We start from the raw sequence: 20,528 nt of genomic DNA, 5'->3' as shown, positions 1-20,528 counted from the left end.
TGAAATCAATGGGGTTTAGTATATCTATAAGAGATTCCCTGAACTCAGACTCTTCAGAAATAGTATTTTGTCTACTGATAGCTTTGAACTACTCTCATATGACCATGTAGTACATGGGTTACTTAATTTGAGCATTTGTTTTTAGTCATTTTTTTCCTACATTTGTAACATCATATTTGCCAACCATCAGACTCTAAAGCATCATCAGTAGCTTACTATCCAGACTATTTCGTTATCCCGCCTTCCTAGAACTGCATTCCCTTGACTTGAAAGGGAATTCACAGATGTTTAGCAAAATATCTATGTAGACCCAACAAAAGGTAAGAGATTTGGAGCATATCCTGAAAAGAATCCATTTTATCTACTCTCAAGAGCGGTTTTGGTCCCTGTCATCTTTATATCCATACTGTGCCACCTTATTTCCTTCTGATCTACTGCAGGAGCACAGAATGCTACTTCACTACTTTTACTTTCATGTTTGCAGCTCCTAGAAGAATGGATACTTTTTTATCTCTACATTGTCACAACAGTGAGCCCTCCCGGTTTTACTGTTGCCACAATGACAGCTTCCTTTTTTCCCCACCACTACTTCTGCCATCTCCATTTTGTCCCAGGATCTTTACTTTTGTACAAAGATGCTTCTTTCAGAGCACCACAGCCAGGTTAACTCACTTTCACTACCAGTTTTACCCTCCTGACTACTGTTGCAATACTGGTTGCCCAAAACCCATTCAAATAATTATTAACATCCTGCCCCTTGTTCTCTTAATGTCTCATTCACTTTTGTCTATTGCCCTAATCTCATTTACTTGATCCTCTTATTCGGGTGCATTAAAGCCAGATTCAAAGAATATATGAGTAATCTCGAGGCACTACTGCATTCATTCAAAGACTTAACAAGATAATAACTCTTCAAGCTGTTAGTTATTTAAAAACCAACAACAACAAACCAACCAAAAAAAACCATCAAAAAGCAAACTATTCTTCTATGAAAAAGACACCTATAACTGTTTACTGGAAGTTACCAGTAAAGGACTTCCCACAAACCCCCAAAACTCAGTGCACACAACAGCTGCACTGCTAACAGAACAACTTCTATTTGCAGTTCTTCCTGTTGGAGGTTACCTCTGTTTTTGAACATCGGACACACGAAATTCACATTCAAGAGAATGCAGAGACACCATCACTAGGTTATTTACTCAAGTGCAGCTCAAAACATGGCAGAAGGCTGACCTGGCATGCACAGCAGCACAGGGACTCTTTACACCTCTTATGAAACAAGCAAAATCAAAGATGCAGCCTACTCTTCAGTAAAGGAAAGGAAACTGGAACTGACAAATGCATAACCAGAAGGCATGTTGGTAGCTGTATGAAAAATAGTATCTACTTGTCGCAAAAGATACACACAATCAAGCGCCACATTACTAAAATGCTCTGGTAACACAGCTTGCCTATTCTAAAATGACTATGTAAAATGAGCCAGAAAGCACTGGGAATTTTCTAAGAGAAAGGCCTTTTTCCAGAGAACAAAAAGAGAAACACACCATTGCTCATTGATCAAACTGGGAAGAACAGATCTTGCCTCTGCTGAATTTCCAGTTGATACTCTGCACCAGCCACATCCCTAATGTGGCACTCTGGGAGAACCAGCCTCCACCGGGGGTAAAAATGAACTAGAGCAAGCTTATTTTCCCCAGTGTACTCATGCAAGGACGCAATGGTTTGCAGCGGTAAATGGACCCTTTTCATCAAATCTGCTTGGCTGTAACAGCCTACACTTTCGGTGTGTTCCTCAGGTGGGTTTGTTCATTTTAATCTGTTCTCTCCCTTCTGAGAAGCCCTGTGATCCTTAGTTTTCCTGAAACAATGAAGGCTCAAAATGCCTAAAGGCAGCTGTGACGGAGGAAGAAAACCAGCAACTGGACTTCCATAACCAGTCTACAGCACTTGGGTGACACTCTCCCAAGAAACCTCGTCCACTGCAGCAGGTAGGAATAGGCACAAAACCCTGAGAAGTCAAAACCAGAAACCTGACTTTCCAGTCTCTTTCCGCCTAACAGAATTAACAAAATGTGAGGACTCTGCAAATCACACTATTGAGTGAAGCTAGATTGGTCTGGACAATTCCCTTAACTATTCTCAACTTCTCATATCTTACATGAGACACCATGGTAGGACACCTTTGATTCTCAGAGGCTCAGTAGCAGCCTCGAGACTACAGGATAAACCTTAAGAGCTAAACAGTTATTTAATAGTTTCAATAGTTAGCAGAACTTTAAAAAAAAAAAAAAAAGCCTGAAATTAGAAGAAATTTCTATTCCAATTATTTCCTTAGAAAGTTTATTTTAAATATCTTCCCTTTTGTACCTGGCCTACTTAGATCAGTTTTTATAAATGAAATAATCCACTTAAGCTGTTTTGTGGACATTGAGATGTTTTTGCTGGCTACACTACTGAGCCTACACGCTTGCAACTTAGGTCACTCGCTCGCATGAGTATAAAATTACAACTGCCAATGGCTAACTTTAGCTCAATTGTGCAATGCTCTGTTTTGACCTTATGCAAATCTAGAGAAAAAACCTCCTTTAAAACACAGTAAATTTTAATGAACTTCAAGAGACTTTTACACCCATCTGCATTATTCTTCAAGTTTCTTTAATATGTTTTCAATCTAAACATAGAAACCCCACAATCATTTTCCTCCTTAAACTTCTTTCTTTGCCACCTACCAAGCAGTCACCAGCTCCTTGGCAAAGTAAGTTTTCCATAACATTGGAAAGCCTTCTCTCTTTATGTATATCAAAACAAAGATAAGAATATGCAGACTTTTTGTTTGTTTGTTATACATCACATTAGCTTACAGTGGAGCTGTTTCTGTGGGAAAGCTACATGAGGTCTCCCAAAGAGAAAATAAACAAACAGTGAGATGATACACTGCACCAGCTGTAACCTCCTCACTGCTACCCCAGCCGTTGTGACTCCAGCAAGAACTTTACTGGATATGTGACAATTCTCCTCTTTCAAATTTCCTATCTTCAACTCATCGGTATCAGCAGTTTCAAAGATTTTAATGAGTTCACCTTTCTTGTGATCTGCATGGAAACCTGCAAAGCCTAGCTATGGAGGGCATGGGCAATCAAGTTCCAATAAATGACAGCCTGACCGACATACATCTCCCATCCAAGATTACAACTGTCAGAAATGTATTTCTGAGCACAGAAGTGTTGCAACTCCTGTTACTTCATCAAGGTGAGATTATGACAACATTGCAGTGGCATCCTCAAAATGGGACTGGAGCTTCCAGGTACGAAAACACAGTTATCACTGTGAAGCTAAAATGACTGAACAAAGCCAGGAACAGACTGAGGAATCCACAACTACAAACTCGCAAAAGCCGACGAAGACCCATCCAAGACAATCCCAATCAAGAGCTGTGCAATGACATGACAAATACATGACAAACTGTCTCAGCCATGACTTTGCTTTGGACTGTCAGATGTTTCAGTGCATCAACACAGTGATATTTTCCCCTCTTACTCTTCCCTGTATTTTTCCTCCTTTTTTTTTTTTTAATGTCTACCACTTTTCTTATCTTTTAAGCACCTTGCGGCCCAAGAAATACAGTGAACAGAAATACAATCGAACACATACCCATTAGAAGTAAAATGCAATTCCAGATCTGAAAATTCTGTCCCTAAGATATTTACCATCATACAACTTGTACAACCATTGAGTTAGTATTTATTTTCTTCCGTTTTTATCTCACCGAAAAGGCAGTTCATCACAAAACAATCTATTAATGTTAGGTGAAAAGTACTGATTTGAAATTTTCCAGAATTCAAAATCCAACACACGCCTTACTAATAGCAGCATTATATTTCATAATTTTTCTACATTCTATTATTCCTCAGCTTGCATTTTTTAAATGAACAAGTTTCCAGAATTGTCTGGTAAAAGCCACAGCACTGGAGCATTTAAAAACAAAATGCTGGAACACACACAGAGTCCAACAAATTTTAGCTGTAGCTTCATACTGTGTTTACAAATACGCTATCTACATGCTTGAAAGCATGATTAAGTTACCCTGGGCACTAAACTTAGCTACTAGGTCATGCACAAGCTTCATTCATTTGCATGCTCTCAGCTTGCAGTGAATGGGAGGCAGTTTGAGTTAACACATTCTGCAACGTAATTTTATTTTTAGCACACTAAAAGCCTGTATACAGGCAGGTGATGGCCAAGATGTAATTACTCCAGGATAACAGGTGACTCTGACCCCAAGGTGTCTTAACACAAGCCCTAAAACAAGTCACACACACACACAAAAAAAAGTGAGAATGAAAAAAAGTGAAAAGAATGCTCTCCACACAGAAGAAAATGGAAGTTATGAAAAAATTAAGTCTTCATCCTATTTTAGGGTGACATGATCTGTTAACCAAACTGCAATTTTTCAGGATACAAAGTATGTATTGGAGAGGCATTTAGGTGTATTTGTGTGGATACAGAAAGTGGAAAAAAAGGCTTTCCAGTTAGTAGCAACTTTTTAAAAAGTCATAAATACAGCTATCCTTAGAGATAAAAAGGTATGTTTGGTTGCATTTTGCTATTCAGAACAACAAGTCTGGGCTCTAGCACACTAGGAATAAACTAGAAGAGCATTTGCAGCAAATATTTATAATTCCTAGACATCATGAAACATTGAAACCCAATTGTGGAATTACAGACACAAATGTCACTGGCTGTATCATGGATGGAGGTTGGAGATTTTGCAGCTTGTTGAATACACACACACACACACACTTTTCACTCCCTTCACATATGAAAAGTTCACATCATACATAATAAATATTTCCATCAGACCAAATACCCTAAAGTATAAGCATATATCTTAAATGTTTCCTCTGAAGCACTGAAAACTTGTTCTGAAAACCTATACTGCATCATTCTAAAAGAATTTCTAAATATCTTTGGTTACTGTGAACAAACATAATAATTCAAATGGCAGGTTTCGGGTTGACCTTGCCTTGGCAGGGAGAGGATGAAGAAGGCAACAGAGGATATTATTTGACTCCCCAATTTCCACACTTGAGTGATACTCAGTTTTCATTGTACTGAACATTTCCCCACCAGATGCAGTTTCCCACTTTTCTTAAAATCATTGTCTGCTACACTCATTTCAGCAAATGAGAACAGCTGAGAACACATAAACACAAGTTATATGTACAACATTTCAAAGTCAAACTTTGAACTCTCTCAGAGGAGAATGTTCCTGCTATTGCAGCCACCTTGCCCAGGCACTCCTCATGCAGCAGATGTGGTTTTGTACTCACTCCATGAGATGCAATGACTTCAGAGAAACTACAAATAGCGACATATTGCATAATGAAGTTGTGTAGGTACCAAACCCAGCCATTTGTGAAACATTTATACATGTTATATAAACTTAAGAAGATACAATTTTCTGTTTGTTGCCAGCTTTTCATCTTGCTAGTCAAAACTTCCCCATTTCCTGCACATGTATATACACTTCTGTCTGTGCCAACAAAACAGCATTCAGACAATCGCCTGAGAGACCTTCCTTGAAGAAGACCAGGAGACATAGCACTGTGAAGAAACTTAAGCACTGGTGCATACAATCTGACGCAACTAAAATGCACCTGAATGGGGCTTTGCATCATTCTGTCTTCCACCTCCAGACATTTCCAAACAACCCCTGCTGCTGCGAGACTCTCCTGCTAGAGAAGCCTGGCACAGCCTGCAGCATGGTGCCTAACGGATGCAGTTGACAACATGAGCCTGAAACAGCAGCAACTTTCTTCAAACTCAGCCAAATGCTGAACCTGCATTTCTTTCTCCAAAGCACCAAAATACAAAATAAAACTCTATCGAAGGAAACCAAGCTCAACCAGCTCTTATTTCCTCCTCTTAAACAACTGCTCCAATGTCCTCCAGAAACATCTTTACACATTGCAGTTCTATCATGTAGCTTTGAAGACAGCTTCATAACTTGCCTGCCTCAGCTTTGTAACATCAAGTCTCTCAGTCTACAACGGCTACATCTCAGATAGCACTAGAAATCCAGGTTGTCCCCACAGGAAGGTAGTAAAGCAAACGCTTTATGAAACACTACCCCAGCTGAGGTAGATCAATGCAGTTAAGAACATCCTTCTCCTTCTGGATCAGCCTAAAGCTGTATTTTAGACCTGATTAGTTTTACTTACAAGGAAGCAACCATATAGATTAATTCAGAAAATAAAGAATACATTGCAATTTAAATATTAATGAAAAACTTCACATTTGTTCACAATTAGAAGTTTCCACTTCGCAAACCAGGTGAATGAAAAAATGTTGTGTCACTGAATTTAGAAAAAAACCATAGCTCTTCAGAAGAGAAGCACATAATTCCTGCTGAGCACAGCATTTTCTATAATCGTGGGAACAGTTAGCAGTATAAGCCTGCCTGGAGACACGTCTACATTTCAGAGAAAAAACACGGCTTTTTTAACTTTGTAATCTGTTCTTCAATAAAAAAAGTATTTGTTGTTAATATCAACAGATTAGCGTGTAGCTTTTGTTAAAGTTTGTTTATAAACAACAGCCACAATACACACAGACTTATACATTCAAGTTAAACATTTAAAATTCTGATAAAACAGTAAGAAAAACTTCACATACCAACAGATAACATCTAGGAAGCGTAGAACAAAATACCTTTTATAAAATATACTTTACTTCAATAATAACAGTTTGGAAGAAAAGTTGTGTTACTTCAAAAAATTTCAAAAACTGCTCGCTTTCAGAAGAGAGCAACATCCAGCCAAAAACATTCAGGGTTCCTATTTGTGCAGTGTATTAAAAACATGTAAGCTACATGTTTATATTAGTATGAGTGGAAAGAGTGGACATTAATGACATTACTGTGCATTCTTACCCAGCAACTAGAACATATTTTCCATCTGGTTGATCCTTTAACCTTTCCAGCAGGGACAAACGTACTTTGGCTTTGGTTTGGCCATAGATCTCAATTTCATCTGTAAGCAATCCTATCTCCTTGGCAAGTACATCAACAGCTTTTGGACTCTGTGCTCGGGAAATCTCAATATCACTAGAAAAGAAAACAAATAGGAGCCAGGAGATTTCTCTCAGCTTAGGTGGTCAACAACAGAGCACAAAACAACAGCAAATACTCCAACAATGGGGTTATTGTAATCAGTTTTTCAATCCTCTCTCACATTTATTAACCAAACCTAAATATTAGCTAACACCTAATATAACATTGAAAATCACACGCAGTGTTTATTAATTGTTACAATTTCACAGAGTTCTGTCGTTTAATCAGATTCCAAATATTACGTAATGCTTTCATATCAAGCTAGAGACATGTTTGCTGGATGCTCAAGCATGTACCACTGGAATGGATGTTTCTGGTTTTGTTTTTCTTCTCCTCCCTCCCAGTATATTTCAGCACATACACTTTACTAAAAAGCGCATATGTTCCTTGGCCAACAGTCACATAAACACATTAGCTAAACCTGACACTTGTGCATGTAGGGCCTTTCATCAGAGGGTACCGCCAAGCAAGCTAAGCCTCGCTACTCCCCCACGAGGGCACCAAAGGAAACAAGGCACTTGAAGATCAACTCATGCACTTCTAAAATACAGCTAAATTGAAAATGGCCACATAGCAGGACTTCAATGCACAGGGCTCAGGCCAGAAGTCCAGTGAGCTTATAAACTATTTCCAGCAAGGACTGGGAGTGGCAGCTGAGGCAAGAGAACAAGCATGGAGCAGGCACACATGGTAGACTGCCTGAGGGGAGGTGGCTGTAGGCTGGCAGACACTATTGTATCTGCAATTCCTGACCTAGACCACCTGGGGTCTTTGGATTTAATACTCCATGGATTTTTTCGCTTGTGAGCTCGACCTAGTTGCCCCTTACATCCGCATAAGCGTTTAGCAGCTGTAAGCTCCTGCAGCAGTGAAGTCCAGGGCCCAGCACACAAGATGTGAGGAGTTGTCTCCTTTGGCTTTGAATTGCTCACATCACCACAAAAGCAAGTTAAAAAATTACCAAGAGATTAATTACTTTCAGCCTAACCAGGCTAAATTCCTTCCTGCAGTTTCAGCTGATTACAATAGTTTTAAGATAGAATCTGGCAATGGCATCAAAGCTAATGTCCTGAACTTTCAAACAGTCTGCAAGACCTCAAATATCCACAGATGAACACAGAATTACTGCCAGATCTCAACTCTACGTGTGGACTTTGGCTGTTCTGCATCCACCAGCAAATGATCAGTTTGTGCCAACTTAATTGCTTGCAATTCTTTGAGGATATCCTGCAGTGGGACCATTACTCAATTCTAATTCTCAAGTACCCCACTTTTGCACCCTGCAGCAGCTAAGTGAAACCCAGAAATCATCCATCTGAACAATGACATAATCCAGTACTACAGGACAAGAAGCTACTCAATCACAGCACTCAATGGTTGGGTTGCAGACCATTTCATTGCATATACTAACCTGGAATCCGCTTTCTTTCAAAGACACACTAAGCGCATCCTCCTGCATAAAAGGATATACCTTTGGCTTTCTTACACATTACTTCAAACAGAACTAGCCATAAAAACGTATCCAGAACACAAGATGGCGTGGCTTACAAACATCACATGACAAAGAATATTTGAAGATTTCATTCAGAACTCTCTATATAAAAACAACTTGAGTCCCAGAAAAATACTGGTAACTTGATGACAGTGTGGTCCCTTAAAGATTTAAGCAAGGAAAATTTGTAGGATGACTATTCTCCTATTAAAGCAATTGATGTATTTGGCAAGGGGAGAAGGATGTAGACTAATATGACAGAAAGTTAATCTCCCTTTTTTTTTTTTTTCTCCCACTAGATATATCAGCCTTTTTACTAAAAGACAGAAGCTGTTATTTCAAATCTCAGGCCAGACTATCAAGAGTCCCTGCAGCAATCTCAGCCCTTCCTATTTCCCCCACCTCTTGGGCCACAAACTCCTCCCCCTCAGAGTTCTGGAAGAAACAATGAGGCTTTCCCCACCCTGCAGGTACTTGTTGTGGTTTAACCCCAGTCAGCAACTAAGCACCACGCTCCCCCCACCCCCCGCCCCAGTGGGATGGGGGAGAAAAATCAGGAAAAGAAGTAAAACTTGTGGGTTAAGAACAGTTTCATAGAACAGAAAAGAAGAAACTCATAATGATAACACTAATAAAATGACAATAGTAATAATAAAAGGATTGGAATATACAAGCGACGCACAATGCAATTGCTCACCACCTGCCAATTGATGCCCTGTTAGTCCCCGAGCGGCGATCCCCCCGCCCCCACTTCCCCCAGTTTATACACTAGATGTGATGTCCCATGGTATGGAATACCCCATTGGCCAGTTTGGGTCAGCTGCCCTGGCTGTGTCCTGTGCCAACTTCTTGTGTCCCTTCAGCTTTCTCGCTGGCTGGGCATGAGAAGCTGAAAAATCCTTGACTTTATTCTAAACATTACTTAGCAACAACTGAAAACATCAGCGTTATCAACATTCTTCTCATACCGAACTCAAAAACACAGCACTGTACCAGCTACCAGGAAGACAATTAACTCCATCCCAGCTCAAACCAGGACAGTACTACTACTGGCAAAAAGTGGAAGAAGCAAAACTAACCAAGCTATACACTTATAAATACATTAAAAGGTAAAGAATTTCTAGATAAATAAAATTACAAATATTTTTAGAAGTCAAGTAAAATTGACAGTGGATGCTAACAGTTCTCCATTGGTAAACTCCACTGCTGTCATCACTTTCCCATCTGAAATTCCCTCAAGAACCTTCAAAGCAACTGGACTTAACAACTTAGAAACCCTTTAATGACAGACTGCACGCTGATACACGCAATAAAGTGATAAAAGGCATAATTTCACAATGAACTGACATTTATACCTTAACTACTACTGGGGCTAAACACCACATATGAAATGTTTATGTCTAGTCTATTATTTCTGGTAAAAGTAATTTCTAAAACACAGAAAATTAAAGATTTGATTATAACTAGCATTTAGAAGTCTACATTTGTAGCTAGCTCTTTTAGCTTGACAATATATTCTCTATATTGGAAACACCAGAATTATTCAATAACTTACGTTATTCAATATTGCTGGAAATGTGCAACAGTGGTCCTTCTGCATGAATAAGAATTTTTAAGCAAGAAGTCCACCACTGACAATGGTAAGTCACAATTTACAAAATATAGGAAAATTTAAAGGACAGGGGAAGGCTCTACATCTACTCAGCCCCTGTGCTGGAATGGTTTTTTTACTGCACACTTGTAAGAAAATCTTCCATTCCATTTCCAGTATCTTTGGAAATACTTCAATTAACACCCAGATCTCTCAGAAATCAAAAAGCAGATGTTCCTAGTTTTAGTGCTTAAGCAGCTTTGCCTCATTTTCAATGAAAACTCCATCTGTTTCCACACAACATGGTGTATTACTGTAAGATTACATTTTACTGCAGGATACATTCCATCTGATGAGTTATTTTACATTTAAAAGAAAAAAAGACATAAAGCTATTAGAGTTATCAAATAAAGAGTTATCAAATAAATGGAAGTCCCATTACTGGTTATATTATATGCCATTATATATTAATTATGTAAATATTTATATACTAAACACACAATGTCATAGAGAGGGTTGGGAATACTTTTTTTGAGAGTTTTTTCATCATCACACTCATGACATCCCATGCTTTAATCTACCTTTTAACTGTATTATTTAAGGATAGATTTTTGAGGCTTTAATTCTAGAAATGTTACATGCTAGCCCAGGAAAAACTCAAGCATTTCTTCCCCTTAGCGCCCCTGGGTACAATAGAAAACTCATCTTCTGACATCTCTGTTTTAAATTACAGTTGGGTCCATTCCCATTAAACTGTTTTAAAAGACGGTGAAAACTGAATCAAAATGCTTAGAAAAGAAAACATTTTGTTACAGCTTTCCAAAAACACAGCAGTGGAATTCAGAATTACAGAATCCCAGAAGGGCTGAGGTTGCAAGGGACCTCTGGAGTTCATGTGGTCCAACCCCCTGTGCTCAGGCAGAGCCACCTAAGGCTGCTCGCCCAGGACCGTGTCCAGATGGCTTTTGAATATCGCCAAGGACGGAGACTCTGCAACCTCCCTGGGCAACCTGTACCAGTGCTTGGTCATCCTCACAGTGAAAAAGTGTTTCCTGATGTTCAGAGGGAACCTTCCATGTTTCAGTTTGTGCCCACTGCCTCTGGTCCTGTCAGTGGGCACCACTGAAAACAGCTGGGCTCCGTCCTCTTTGAACCCTTGTATTTATGCACATTGTATTTATACACATTGATAAGATCCTCCTCAGCCTTCTCTTCTCCAGGCTGAGCAGCCCCAGCTCTCTCAGCCTTTCTTCTTATGTGAGGTCTCTTCAGCATCTGCGTGGCCAAGAAGCAGGCATACAAAAGAGCACAAAAAAATTTCAATGCTTTCTTACATGGCAGAACCTCACTTCAAGTCCTTGGTTCCTCTCTCCATTACCCAACACAACCAACACACAGCAAAGCACTTTAGCACAGCTGCTCTATAATGTCAGAGATGTCAGCAACTGTGCCCAGACAAGGGCCTTGGGAGGTGAATGACAGGAACTGATTGAAAAGATTCTGGCTATGAGAATAAATATGCTTCCTGCTTTTCCCATCTACACAGGAATTTAAAAGTCTAATGCAGAAGAAAATACTTCTACTGAGGGAAGAAAATAAATACAAGATCAAATGCCACTGAAACCACTGGGCCTTAACTACATCCATAAACACCTTCCTACATTAGGGTTTCGTAATTATGAACTTCTTGTATTTTGTATTTCTGTTGACATTACACAAGGCTTCACCTCCCTCCCTCAATGAAACCTTCCAGCTTTAGGTCTTCATTAAATAAAGCTTGGCTACAATGCACATCATAAAAGTAAAAATTGATAGGAAACAGAAGGACATGGTCACAATAAGGCATACAACAAAACAGCAGGACATGTAGTCCGCATAAGCGGATTAAAAATTAATGAGGCACAGACCATTTTTAGGTTCATTGTCACATTTAACACTTGCCCACTCTTTTTTTTTTTTTTTTTTTTTTAATTTAAAAAAGCACTTATTACCTGGGCACTGGGGAGAGGGGCTGCAGTTTCAAGCAGTGGAGGTCCCACTTCCTGTACTTCTGGGACTGGATCCATCGCTCCATGTTTTTTACCATGTTCTGTTTTTAAACAAGAAAACAGCACACACCAGCTGCATCATAAATGCTGAACACGAATTTCAAACGATCTCAAGAGTATGTTGAAATAACTTCTACGGCAAAGGCTAATAAAAAAACAGACTCAAAAATCTTTCAATTTCATGGATTTAGGATGAAAGAAAAACCACTGCACTATTACTGTCCTATTGTTTGTCCACATTTCAAAAAGAAACAAGACCATTAACATGTAGGTGGCAGAGAAAAGTCTCTAATTAGGCACTTGGAGATTTTATTCTGGTAAGATGGAGAATTACTATTCTTCTCTCACACCTTAAAAATAATGGAAGATATTAGTTGTTCACTGACTGACTTACGCTGCTTCCACGTAAAACAAGAAACTTTTGGACCCTCTATCCATCATGCCACAAAAATGTGCGCAGATGTAATTATATGTTCACTGTCTTACCAGAGTAAGTAAGATTAGTCTACTGATACAAGTGCTCCTGCCAAGGTTTACTGTAATCATCAGAATTATGACATGTTTGATTTTCAGTTTACCTTTCTCTAACTAAATGTAACAGGCATGACTCACCCTAACAAACTGATTAAAAGTTGCTATTAAAATGGAAGGCAGGTAAGATGTTCAAAAGAGCAAAACAAAAATTGAAGTCTAAGTTATAGAAACAATTTCTACAACTTACAGAAAGAGCAACAAATCTGCAATGTTTGAAGTTGCACTAACCTGCATTCGCATTGCTATTGCAAGAGAACCAACAGCGTTTTCAGCAGCACGGTTGTTTTGCTGACTGTAGTTGTGTCTCTCTGTAAAACAGAAGTATTGCACTAATAAATCACAAAGCCTTTGTGAGTGGGACCATGTGTATTTGGAAGCTATGTCCAAACAAAAAATTTATGAATGTTGAATTGAAATTTAACGTCACTGACAAAATTATAGGTGACTTCTTTAATACTGCAAATGAAATCACTCAGAAGGATGGATACAGTGTGAAAATCAGAGAGCAACTGTATGCTCTGAAGCATGTTACGCAAACACACATATGCATATGATGAAACGTACACATACTTGAAAATAAGGAAACACAGAGATTAATTCCAGGATCCAAATAATTGCTTTTGGACAAAAAAAAAAACCCAAAACCCCAAAAACCCAACAGACAGCTGTAGCTGCGAGGATTTGGAAAGCTATACATATTTTTAAACAGAACACCTAAATCAGCATGGTAAAGACTGTCGTCTTTTCCACACACCCATTATAGCAAGAGAGAACAATGAAATGATCACAAAATACTGTAAAGGATTATTATCCAATGGGATTTATAACTTGGAATCAGATATGCAAAATTTTTTGAGTGGCAAAAGCTATCTTCATCAATGTGACATTAAAAGTAGATATTCTGAAGAGTTTACACAATTCAGAGTGACTCCAACTTTAGAGACACTTATAATTGTTTCTAGTGGCAATGTATCATATAATAATCATATATTAGCTACCCTAACTAAACATATTATTTTGTCATTTTCCCGTAATCCTTCTTTTGGCTTGTTGTTCTGTTGCTGCTTATTGACTTTTATCTAGACACAATTTCTCCAAAATTCACATCCTAGTCTCTGTGGGCATATCAAGGCTCTAGTCGCATTCCGAAGGGCGTAGACATAATTGTAATAAAAAATAACAACTGTACACTGACAGCTTTAACCTTCCCCCCGCAAGGGGAACCAAAGTGCAAACCCTGACCTGGTCAAGCTCTCGCTCTACTCATCCCATCCGTACCGATCATAAAACGCTCATGTTGCCTTGCACAACTACCCCTCCCGACAAGGGTCCTGGTGGTGGCAGGGCACAGAAACCTCCAGCTGGAGCCAGGGTGGCAGGCAGAGGAGCCTGCACAGCACCCCACCACCCCGCGCCCAGCTCCAGCCCACTCTCTCTCACACCCATCACCGAGAGAGCAAGAGACCCTTTCTGCAGACGCCCTCAGCCTCATTCAGTATGTTTTCTAATCCTTTCTCAAAACCTTCTTGCCAGCAGGCATCTATACATCAGTGACAAAGCTAACTAAGCAGAAGGTGACAGTCCTGACATTAAACTCTAATTAAGAAAGTGTCTGAAAAGTCCTTCTACTTGCACTAACACTTGCCATTTAAAACTAAACTAAACTAAAATATCTGGAGATGCTCAGTTTTAGACTCAGACAGAGGAGTTTTACTGGAACAGTCTATCACAGTCATAAGTTGACTGTTGTTGCTTTGAGACAAGGCTGGGAGAGTTGCCAAAGAGACAAATGAAATAGGAAGAATGAAGTCTAAAATCCCCTTTCAGACAGCTGTGCTTTACAGAAACATTTTGACTTTTTATGTTATTTGGCTTAATATGACTTCTTTATCAGGGCAGAGCTAGCATATGTGTAAATACATATCAGAATTGGACATTTCCCATCAATAAACTACTACTCTCAGGCTGCCTATGCTACACACTCACCCCACAAATGACTAACCAGGCTTTTACAGGGGTGAAGGTGAAGCTAGACGTGAAAGTCATGCATACATGAGCCAGCAAGACAATCACAGGATTGCAACAGCTCTCTTAGGATAAATTTTCCAGATGGGAGCCGGAATAGCACTCTCTGCTTTGGATTATGGCCAGATGATCAGCTGAACTGCAGACATTGTGCTCCCTCCTCTGACTCACCCTAAAGAAGGCCTATCCACCCATCCATTTGTACCCTATTGTGCAGATGGGCGAGAGCTGCTGGCACGTGCTACCTGTCTGCTCAGGCAGCTTAGAATAGAGAAGAGGTGGGGAAATGGTTGAATTTCCCACTAATGTACTTAAACCATATGGGCTTCAGCTTTCAAGTGACCCCAAAGGAGTTGGACATCAAATCCCAAGTAATTTTGGCATCCTTAGGTTTTGTTCAGAAACTCAATTTTCATTTCTATACATTTACATATAAAGTATTTTCCTGCAAGACACTACCAGCACTCACTTGATTCCAAAATCATTAGTGCAGCAGAACAAGATGTTGTACTGCTAGGAACTGTCAAACATTTTAAAATTGTGATAATTTAAAAATCTTTGATCAGATTAAAAAATACTTGAAAAAGAATTTTGACACTTTGGAGCAAGCACTTTTAGCTCTACTCTCCAGGCTTACATCATTACAGCTGCCCAGTTCAGCTATGTCCTTGCAAATTTTGAGCACTTTAAATGCGCTAACAAACTGGCGAGTTTCACTCACTAACATGCGAGTGTGTTAGACTGCATGTATACCTATGTAAGATAGAAATCTAGCCATCATCTAGCAAGAATAAATGTTATTTCATGGCCATTGCTGCTTTCAGGCTTCATTTAGCTCCTGTGACCCCACAGATCCTAAGTTGGACATTCCTAAAGCAAGGAAAAACCCAGAACAATTTTCAAGCACCTCAGCCAGATTCCACCACATATTGAAAGTGAAGAATCAGTTGTAAGACTCAGTTGTGGAGCAGTCATGACCTTGGAGAAACAATAGGCTTGTAATAAATATCTTGCAATTAAACTGAGTGCGTTCTTCCTGTCAGACAGCTGTGTTTCATGTACCTCTCTAGTAAGTCTTGAGGCCAGCATTTTTTAAAGCTGCTAAAATGCATTTCTGCTATTCTTTCGGAGTTCCTCCAAGATTCTGAAAATCTCAAAAGCATAACCATAAAGACAGATGGACATTTGGTAGATAAGTTCTATTTAAATTATCTTGCTAAAAATCTCATGCTGCTTTTCCAAAGAAATGCTGTACAGCCCACTTCAACAACTTGAAAAATGCAAAGAAATCTATAAGCTTATGCCCAATCTTACGTTTCCTGCTGTAAGAATGAATGTTGCTGTGGTACGTGAACACCACTGCAATGTTTTAATGCAGTCTTCCTAACAGGGAAGGGAAACACTAATATTATCTATAGTTCTATAGACCAACTAAGGCATGAAGATACTTAAGTCTCAAGACACAGCATGCAATTATACTGTATAACTTTTAGGTCTCTGAAGACCCAGACTCCCTCTGCAATCGAAGGAGAGAACTAGGTACCTGAAGGTGAGACCTGCACCAGGCTGCACACAGAGCTGGGAGAGTTCAGTCATTCGTGGTGCCCGCTCAGACTGCAAGGATTCGCTTACCCTCATCCTGCCTTCATAGACCTGCACCTCTACCCCGAGTCCGACACCTAAGAGGTTTCTACTTAGGATTAAAATGAGGAGGGGCCATTCTTTTTCATTTATTTATTTATAGGTGCTACTGCTGTACCACCATTCCCTCTCTTCTCTGCTCCTTTCCCTTTCTCCCCATTCCTCCTTTGTGTAAGAGGATGTTATACTAATAGGTTGGGTACCTGCTGAAGAGACCTATGCTCCAAGCCCTGCTCCCTGGATACTTAACAATTATATCCAACAATCCCTATGTAAAAAAAAGTGGGCATTAAAGATGCAAGGAGTCTCTTAATCACTAGGCTAGGAAGAAGAAAGCATGAATTATTTTTTAACAACTTGTGCAGCATCAGCAAGGGGTAAGACTTGGTACCCATCCTCGAGACCCTCATTAGGATCAGAGCACTGTTCTGGAAGGTGGAAGATGAATGCCCAAATGCCTTCAGACAACTGACTGAATAATAACCCAGATCTCCCACACCCACAGTATGTGTTCAAGTCAAGAGGATATCATGAAAGACAGGGAAAGGAATTTCTTGCTAAGGCCATGCTTTGCATGGGAACACACCAGCTGCTTTATTATGAGCCTGATATTGCATTAGCTCTGCATAGAGTGTCTGCTTAATTTGTCCTTAGGGAATATCCCTAGTTTAAGAACCATACAATTAATTTTCCTTGGCCTTATGCCCATTTCCCCAGTTCTGCATCAATAGATGTCAATAAGCACACTAGTAATAGATTCAGAAAAACACATTAACCAATCACACTACGCACGTACTTCCTTATTTTCCTGTTCGTTCACAGCATAATCCCATCTGGACATTGAACAGTCAAATTCATATACACATGAAAAAGCTAGAAAAAATCTAGAGATCTTCACAAGACGTCAAAGAATTTTACAGGAAATGCAATTCTAGCAATAGAATAGAATAACTTCTGGGAAGCTTTTTTAGCTTTATTCCTAATAAAATTCTGCAGCATTTTTCAACTGAGAAGTTAATGAACATACACCTGCTCCTCAACCAGTCAGGGGAGGAGGAGGGAGGGGAATCCAAACTCTTTTTGTAGGAGTAGTTGCTGCAAGAGACATTCTGCCTGTTCTTAGCTACGTGATTTCTCTACTCCTTCCTGCACCATTCTCTGCACACAGCTTCACAGCACTTTGCAGTTGGTATTTTTGCCCCTCTTCTCTTTTCCCCATGTTCCAGGTGAATCCACAGAAGTCACAAGATAACACACTGTATAAAACAGCACTAAATAATAGTTCATCTGATGACCCAAAAGTCTTCCCTCTGAATTCTTTGAATCCATAGGATCATCACTTATTTAACAATCCTGGTACGAAGGATCTGTTCCAGCCTTTCTTCCCTCACCTGACATCTTTTTCCTATTTATGCATCAGAGACATGTATATACCTCCCCTGTACGCAAACACCCACTTTTAAAGGCGCTCTCCCAAAGATGTAACTTTTAACCAGATTGCATTGTCACCAACATGCCAAGCACTTATCTCAAAGACTCGCCGTACATCGCTTTCAAGAATTGTTATCTTTTAATGCCTCTTACCTGACAGGAAGTCACGAGAACAACTGATAACAGTGGTTCCAGGCTTTATCCAGCTCACAGGAACATCATCAGGTTTTGTACTGCCAACTACCACCACATCTGCGTGATGAAGCTAGGAACAGCCCAAAACACCCCCCAGAAACAAAACAAGCATTTAATGTTAGAAATACATTCTTGAATATGCATCATTGAATATTCAGACTTAAACAGCAACAGTCTTTTGAACAAAGTATTTGCAGACAACAGCATCAAAAAAAAAAAAAAAAATCCAAATCGATGGCTTGATTCTTACCCCACATGAAATTTAAGAACAATAGGATTTAAAATGAAGTCAGGTAAGCAAACTGTGAAATCAGGCAAGCGGGGTCAGAGTCAGCACCAATAATATTTAATGGGGATTACATACTTTCAAAGAAAAAGCCCTATCACGGTCCAAAGTCCTGTCCAACTAGATAACTTGGAGAGACTTAAGAAAGAGAAGGGTTGAAAGACAGTAAATAGGCAATTACAAAGAGTACAGTCAGATTATCTGACAGTAGAAAACCGAGCCAGCTGATGGGAATGCAAGATGACCCGATCTGCAAACATCAATGCCTTTGAAGAATAGCAATTAAAGTATTATTTTCCTTCTCAGTTCATGTTTGCTAATCAGTGCCTCTGACTTAGTTCAACCTGACAGATGGAGCAAAAACGGTTACTACAAAAATTCTTATAATCAAAGACATAAGCGTCTTCCTTTCCTCCCTCCTCTGAAACACGACTCTGTACCAATTACCAGAATCACCATGAGATAAGGGACAGCACCAGAGGAAGATGTATAAAGATCCATTAAAAAAGCAAAATATGCGCACAGCACTGCCTCAAGCCTGAATCACAGATACAGTGATTTTCGGAATATTTAAAAAAAATGTAAATTAATACCAAGTGTCACAAACTCGGCAAGCCTCTCTATGAATTGATTTGTGACTGACAAGCGTTCCAGCTCCTTTTTTGGCCAAAAGTGCTCTGATGCAACCCTGCCGAACACTCGGGCCAAGAAAGAACAGCTACAAATCCTGTCAGGATAGCAGGTTCTTGGCACAACTGAGCATTCAGGAGGGGAGAAGAGCATAACTGTGGCGGAAAAGGCAGGAAGCTAAAAAAGCTCCATCTTCCCCTCAGAGGACACAAGGATGGCCTAACCCTCCTTAGAGACCCAGATGCGGAAACAAAGCCAAAAGTGTGGGAGAAGATTAACTTGCTTGACAAATGACTAATGCAATGAGCTGATTCAGGCTTCAGTCAGAAGTCCTACAACACTGCTATGATTGCCTGCAAACGTGCAGTCTCAACAGTCATTCAGCCTTACCCAAATTGCTTACACTCCTGCATCTGGTGTGAATATCAACTTATATGCCACTCCTAGAAGGCTACATAAGTCGTAATGCTTGATCAGTGTCAGGTCAAATCTTACTGCCAGCAAATCTGGATAAAAAGATGTTGCAATGACTTGTGTACCAAGAATACTATGCTGAAGGTATGCTTTCCCCTGCAAAAGGAGGCAGTCTCTGCTGTAACAGTCAGCATCATCAACACAGAGAAAAACAGTGATTATTCTCAGTTACATGAACCCAGCCTTTTTTTTGTAAGAAACAAAGCATTCATATTCTAGCACTTATAATTAATATACTGAAAGTCAGGTATGTCTTCCCGTGCAAAGCCTCTGGGACAAGGACTAAGAGCTTTGTGCACCGCTTAGCATCATGAAACTATGAGCCAGTCGAGAGCTCTATGCAACAAGTAATAATTTTGACAAATGTTCAGCCAACATACTTATGACAGAATTGATCCAATGTAACTATAATGCCAGAAAACAACTGACCTGACCAAATATTCATCTCTATGACTACCGATCATAATGTTCAAAAATCTTTTTAACAGCTGAACACAATCATTCTTGTAGCCAATGTTAACACTAGTTTGGATGGCTAACATCACACATACCCATAAATGTATCGGAAAACCACCTGAACCTTTCATCTCATTGCCCTGCCCCACCTTTGCTGTGAAAAAAGTTGTATCACGTCTCAGCAAACTGTTGTCCTACCGATTGAAGGCAACACTGATCTTGAAAGTAAACGTAAAGAAAAAAACCAACCAACATGCACAGATACAATTGTAACTCTCTTGCTATAAGCAAGTATTTTATGTTCAACTATTGAAAAAGTTCCTGGAGAGTCAATAAAGTATGTATCACAAACACTTCATAGAATTTTTCTTCCCCTGTGAGTATTTTAAAAAAAATATATCCAGAAACTTGTTTGACTGAGAGAGAGAGTCCACCAAAATCAAAATAGTTGTTTACAGAATTTTGGGTGTCCTTGGAAGAGATTTGTCGTCTCTGTCGGGGCATTTTGGTTTCACTTGCAAGAAGTCGTGCCCATGCTGCCCCTGCTTTTTTTTCTCTCTTGCCATAACCTACTCTTTTGACTGCCTGTAAATCACTAAAGCAACCAGCAAGCC

The 20,528-nt window shown here is 39.6% G+C and overlaps 1 protein-coding gene across 1 annotated transcript in view; it reads right to left on the bottom strand.

The window, feature by feature from the left end:
- The window catches only part of MTHFD1L (methylenetetrahydrofolate dehydrogenase (NADP+ dependent) 1 like), a 160,939-nt gene that overhangs the window by 125,729 nt on the left and 14,682 nt on the right, over positions 1 to 20,528 (bottom strand). Inside the window, exons 8-11 of the mRNA XM_030023221.1 lie at positions 18,027 to 18,138; positions 13,005 to 13,084; positions 12,186 to 12,283; positions 6,932 to 7,105 (exon numbers count right to left, since the gene is read on the bottom strand). Of these exons, the coding sequence (XP_029879081.1) occupies positions 6,932 to 7,105; positions 12,186 to 12,283; positions 13,005 to 13,084; positions 18,027 to 18,138 (464 nt within the window). The remainder of the gene's footprint in view (positions 1 to 6,931; positions 7,106 to 12,185; positions 12,284 to 13,004; positions 13,085 to 18,026; positions 18,139 to 20,528) is intronic.

This window comes from Aquila chrysaetos, chromosome 8 (assembly GCF_900496995.4).
Source record: "Aquila chrysaetos chrysaetos chromosome 8, bAquChr1.4, whole genome shotgun sequence".
Lineage (NCBI taxonomy): Eukaryota > Metazoa > Chordata > Aves > Accipitriformes > Accipitridae > Aquila > Aquila chrysaetos.
The sequence above is the reverse complement of the archived record's forward strand: the minus strand, read 5'-3'. Positions and strand labels throughout refer to the sequence as shown.